The 5,926-nt window shown below is 36.9% G+C and overlaps 1 protein-coding gene across 2 annotated transcripts in view; it reads left to right on the top strand.

Annotated features, from left to right (window-relative positions):
- stard3nl (STARD3 N-terminal like) overlaps positions 1 to 5,702 on the top strand; it is a 16,366-nt gene extending 10,664 nt beyond the window's left edge. For both annotated transcript variants that reach the window (XM_062429661.1, XM_062429662.1), the window contains 7 exons: positions 169 to 246; positions 467 to 544; positions 1,624 to 1,677; positions 2,447 to 2,564; positions 3,754 to 3,852; positions 4,077 to 4,144; positions 4,782 to 5,702. In XM_062429661.1, coding sequence (XP_062285645.1) covers positions 169 to 246; positions 467 to 544; positions 1,624 to 1,677; positions 2,447 to 2,564; positions 3,754 to 3,852; positions 4,077 to 4,141 — 492 coding nt within the window. In that variant the 3' untranslated portion in view covers positions 4,142 to 4,144; positions 4,782 to 5,702. The remainder of the gene's footprint in view (positions 1 to 168; positions 247 to 466; positions 545 to 1,623; positions 1,678 to 2,446; positions 2,565 to 3,753; positions 3,853 to 4,076; positions 4,145 to 4,781) is intronic.
- The last annotated feature ends 224 nt before the right edge of the window (positions 5,703 to 5,926 follow it).

Below are 5,926 nucleotides of genomic sequence, written 5' to 3'. Positions count from 1 at the left end.
AATCTTTTCACAATAATTTCACATCATTTTCATCATTTTGTCATTTATATAGAGTCCCAATTAATTCCATGTAAGTTCACATCAATATTTCCAACTGTTTTTGATAAACTGGGTAATTCAGAGTTCATAGTTGTTAGCTAACCCATAGCTTGTGTTTGTGTGTAACAGGTGAACGGTGGCATTCAGAAGCAGCTGGATAAAGAAGTTCTGCACTATGACTACCACGCCTCCTTCTTCGACATTTTTGTAAGATGTTCCTTCGTTTTTCACGTTTTAATAAACAGATTATTTGGGTTCATTTATCTGTCTTTGTTATCTATTTGTGAATTATTGTCTGCCTGTTCCTTGCTCCATTTAATCCCTTCCTTAATGTCTCTCTGTCCTTTCATCTCATCTCTTCTCCATGTTCCCTTCTATCATTTCTTTCTTCACTCCTTCTTTTTACACCCCCCCCCCCCCCCATCAGCTCCTGGCTGTTTTCAGGTTTGCCTCTCTCATCCTGGCCTACGCCGTCTGCAAGCTTCGTCACTGGTGGGCCATTGCAGTAAGTTTTAATGCTTCCTCTGGAACCTGTAATGTGACAGCAGTCCCTTATTTGAACCAGCAGAGGGCGCTGTCCAGTTCAAACCTCTTTCTGTAATACCAGGATTCGTCCCATCACTAGTAGTCTTGGAGTACACTTAAAGGAAGGAGTCAAGTCTGTTTTAAACCAGCAGTCAGTAGTAATCATTCCTCCTGTTCATACTGACTATTAAAACATTCAAATTTGCTTTCAATGTAAAGTGATGGAGGAAAATATCCACAGTGTTTCCACACAGTCATTATAAAGTAGATGATCAGCTTCTATTGAGCTTCATCAGTGTGAGTTATTATATCAAGTGATATCTGACACATTTACAGTCTTTTTAGCATCAGATTCCCTCTTAGTGTTTCCCTGTTGAGCTGTGGTGTAACCATAGTAACACAAAGACTTTGCTACTAAAAACAACGTTGAAACATAGAAGATGAAGATTTACTCTCTTTCTTTCTTTCTTTCTTTCTTTCTTTCTTTCTTCCTTTCTTTCTTTCTTTCTTTCTTTCTTTCTTTATTTCTTTCTTTATTTCCTCCTTCCTCATTTTTCTTTCTTTATTTCTTTCTTTCTTTCCTCCTTTTTTCATCTTTCTCCTTTCTCTTTCTTTTCTTTCTTTCTTTCTTTCTTTCTTTCTTTCTTTCTTTCTTGCCTCCTTTTTTCATCTTTCTCCTTTCTCTTTCTTTTCTTTCTTTCTTTCCTCCTTTTTTCATTTTCCTCCTTTCATTCTTTCTCTCTCTTTTTCTTTCTTCATATTAGCTTCAGATCAACTTTTAAATCCATGTTTCCACAGAAGGAGGACTGTGGGTTTAGTCCTCCATCACTTCCATTGTAAACATTATGAAGGATCTTCTGATGGTCAGTATGAACAGGAGGAATCATTACAGACAGAAAAACAGGTTAAATGTTCATTTTGGGCTCCTGATTGTTGTTTTAATAAAGACTTGACCACCTAGTTAATGTATTACCTGATCATGTGTTAAATACTAACATGTGAATAATCCCTCCTCTACAGTAGAAGTCTGTCTAATCAGCGTTTTCTCTGTTTGAACAGATCACCACTGCAGTCAGCTGTGCTTTCTTGATTGCAAAAGTCATTTTATCAAAGGTGAGACGTCAGTGGTGAAACACAACAAAGTACATCTGCTCAAGTAAAAATATAAATTAAATAGTAAACTATAAAAGTTAATTTTTATACCTCCACTACATGATATATCAGAGGTTTTCACTCTACTACATTTATTTCACAGCTCAAGTTACTTTTCTGATCCATCATTTATACATCAAACATATAATTACTAACAAAATCTGGATTGTTACTGATTAGATTTAATATAATTGATAGTTAACCCTCCTGTTGTCCTCGAGTCAAGGAAAGAAGGAGGGAAGGAAAGGAAGAAGGAAGGAAAGGAGGGAGGAAGAAGGAATGAAAGGAGGGAGGTAGGGAGGGAGAAAGGAAAGGAGGGAGGAAGGAAGGAAGGGAGGAAAGAAAAGGAAAGGAAGGAAGGACGAAGGAAGGAAGGAGGGAGGGAGAAAGGAAAAGGGAAGGGAGGAAAGAAGGAAGGTAGGGGGGAGGAAATAAAAGAGAGAAGGAGGGAGGGAGGGAGGAAGGAAGGAAGGATGAATGAAGAAAGGGGATAGAGGAAGGAAGGGAGGAAAGAAAGAGAGAAGGAGGGAGGGAGGAAGGACAGACGGAAGGAAGGGAGGAAAGAAGGAACAGTCAAAACAGACAGAGTCAATTTGACCCGGGAGGACGACAGGAAGGTTAAAGGAGCTTCATCTTTTTAATAATAAAACATTTAATGTACCTGTCAATGAATTAGTATCAATAATCTAACACATAACATATGATTGTGTGTGTGTGTGTGTGAGTGTAGCTGCTCTCTCAGGGAGCGTTCGGCTACCTGCTGCCCATCATCTCCTTCGTGCTGGCCTGGATAGAAACGTGGCTGCTAGACTTCAAGGTTCTGCCTCAGGAGGCCGAAGACGAAAACAGTGAGTCTCACAACTTTTCTTCTTCTTCTTCTTCTACTGCTGCTTTTACTGCAGAACTACTACATATAATCTACTGCTAGTACTACCAGCACTACTGTAGCTGCTGCTTATAATCTAACCTGTACCACCTCTGACATACTGGAAACTAGAGACCGACCAATACTGACATTTTTGGGGGCCAATACCAATACCGATAAATATATTGACCGTTAATATTATAACAGACTATATAGATAAACACATGTATTTGGGTAATGATCCCTCAAATGCTTTTTTTTTTTTTTTTTTTTTTTTTAGATTCAAATTTTTATTGTGGTATATTTATGTTATAGTTGCACTTTAAGGTCCTTTTACTTAGTTTATAATTTTATTGTTGAATATATTTGTTTTTGTTTGTTTGTTGTTTTTTCTATATCACTATTTTTTGAGCTGCTGTAGCAATTAATTTTTCCCCACTGTGGGATCAATACATGTATCTTTATCTTTATCTTTATTAGAGCTGGGCGATATGGACAAAATAAAATATCATGATATTTTAGACCAAATACCTTGATATCGATATTACAACAATATTATAGAGATGACTGTCGGTGCTTTCACTAAATATTTACACAATGAAATGTTTGATAAATAATCATCAGTAATGTGGATATAATGACAAAGTGGGTAAAAGGTAAATAACAGAACAGCTAGAACAGTCTGGTAAGTTCCGAAAATTACATATTTTACTGTAATGCAGCTTTAAAACCAGGAAAAGACGACTCTGATGACATATCGCGAAATTACGATATCCAAAATCTTAGACGATATCTAGTCTCATATCACGATATCGATATAATATCAATATATTGCTGAGCCTTATGATGTATGTATGTAAATGAAGGCTTGATATTTTTAAGTTTAACAATAAACTTAATTGTCTAAAATGACATCATTGCATTAAAACAAAAACTTCTCTAGGAATTTAATAATTAGAATTAGCTAATTAAAAAGGGTGAAATATACATAAAATGCTGCCTATATAACTAATATGTATATTAGATAGAATAGAGTAGATATTGTTAGCAGTACTATAATCATTATTACTTTAGTGTGCTACTATTATTACCACCTTTTCTACTCTGTTAGTACTTCTGTTGGTCTTTCTCCTGCTGCTGCCTTCACTTATCTTCCTCTTCCTTCCTTTCAGGATATCAGTCCATCATGGACGCCACAGAGCGAGCTCCTCTCATGTATCCGGGTCCTTTATCTGACGGACAGTTCTACTCTCCACCAGAGTCTGTGGCAGGTCTGTTTATTCTGTGATACTGATACAAACATCACAATGTCTAAAACTGGATTTCACCCTTCTGATTTTTAAAGGATTTGCATGTTTTTAGCACCTTAATTTGAAGTATGTAGTAATTTGTTGTAGTATGGTGTGAAGGTCCTTGCCATAAAAGTTGAAGATTATCATAACAAACAAATCCAGTTGTTTTATTGAACGTTTTCTTGTTTCTCTTCTGGTTTCAGACTCTGACGAGGAGCTGGATGATAAACACGATCCAGAAAAAGGGCTCATTCAACAAGTGATTTAACAGGTATCAGTGTTTATACATGTATAGTTTTAAGCAGTTATGACTTCTTCCCATAGACTGTATATAAGAAATGGACGTAACATCCGTGACGTCACCCATTGGTTTGTGGACTGCTGCTCGGAGGCCAATAATATCGGATCTGAGCAGCGCCATCTTGAAAATTTCAGGTGCATGCTGGGAAAAATAAAAACAGGGATTTTACTTATATGGGCATCAGGAGGAGCATGAGGCGCCCTCCTGAACCTGTGAACCAATCAACCTGTCAATCACCACGTAGCCACGCCCTAATACATACCCTGCTTTATCGTCACATATAAAATCAGGGAGGCCAAAATGTCCCAAATGAACATCATACTGCATTGAAGAAGGCTTTAAACTAGCGATTGAGACCATAAACACATTTTGAAAACGTTTACTGAGGTTAGAAATCAAGTGAGAAGTTGGTGAATTCTCCATTGACTTGTATAGAGACGGAAGTCCTTTTGACACCAAAACGGTCGCCGCCTGGTGGCCTTTTGATAGAATGCAGTTTTAAGTTACTTCCGCGTTGGCATCATTTCAGAGGACCGGAACTGCTTCTTTCTTTTTTATCCAAAAAGTGAACTTTATTTCATCTGTTTCTCATGTTGTTTTTCTTCAGGATTTCCACATCAGAAAGTGAGATTCTTCTTCTTCTTCTACTCCTGGTGTTGCTACTGAGGGAAAAAAAACTCTGCCTTACACATTCTGCCATTTTTAGTTTTTAAAAGTCTAAGAAGAAGTATTTGTTTTATGCATACTCTCATCCACAAATGCAACTCCATTTTTTTTCTTTCAGTTTTGACCTTTTAAAACATACACCAGAATTGGAAAAGTGCTACTTCAAAAAATTAAAATAAAAGCAATTTCGCACTTATTAATTTAAAAAAAAATGCATTTAAAGGATTTCTGGAGAATTCATATACAAGGATATTTCTTCACAAAATTGCACCTTGTCTCTGAGACTTTGCAGAATCAAACTAAGACATTTTAAATGAATTTCAGTTTCAAATTTCACAAAATTGTCTGTTTCTTCTCTACGGTGTTACTGTCTTATATATGTTTCCAATGACATGTTTACATTTGATTTGTTTCACCTGCTTTGGGAATGAAGTCACTGTAAAGGAATATAAGCTTGCTCTATAGACTCTGCATTGAAAGGAAATTGAAGGATTTTTGGCCAGTATTGAGTTTGTGAACTGTAAAGGAGGAATATGTACTGTGTTTAAAAACTAAAAAAATCAAAGGTTGTTTGACTCGGGATTATTCAAACTAATGATGACTACTTCCAGGTCATTAAAGTACACGCATGGAACATTGTCTGCATTTAACAGAGTGCAAAGTATTATAGTCTATAATGAGCCATAAAGCCGCAGCATTTAAAGAAGAGTATCTGGGAATAACTGCACTGTATGAACCTGCTTTTAAAAGCTGCTGCGATGGAAAACGTACTGTACATATCATCATGCATGCCTTGCAAGCCCAGTGGTTTTGTTATGAAAAGCTTGTGTGTAAAATAGAATTATTAAAATGTGAAACCTTGTTGGTGTTGTTGTTGCTTCTCGTGTTTTACTCATTACAGCAGATCATTCTTGGCTTTGACTGTTTTATCGGACTTTGTACTGTTTGCTTGTGACATTTAACCTTCCTGTCGTCCTCCCGGGTCAAATTGACCCCGTCTGTTCCTTCCTTCCTTCCCTCTTTCCTCCTTTCCTTCCCTCCTTTCCTCCCTCCCTCCTTCTGTTTCTTTCCTCCCCCTTACCTTCC

This window comes from Scomber scombrus, chromosome 11 (genome assembly GCF_963691925.1).
Source record: "Scomber scombrus chromosome 11, fScoSco1.1, whole genome shotgun sequence".
NCBI lineage: Eukaryota > Metazoa > Chordata > Actinopteri > Scombriformes > Scombridae > Scomber > Scomber scombrus.
The sequence above is the reverse complement of the archived record's forward strand: the minus strand, read 5'-3'. Positions and strand labels throughout refer to the sequence as shown.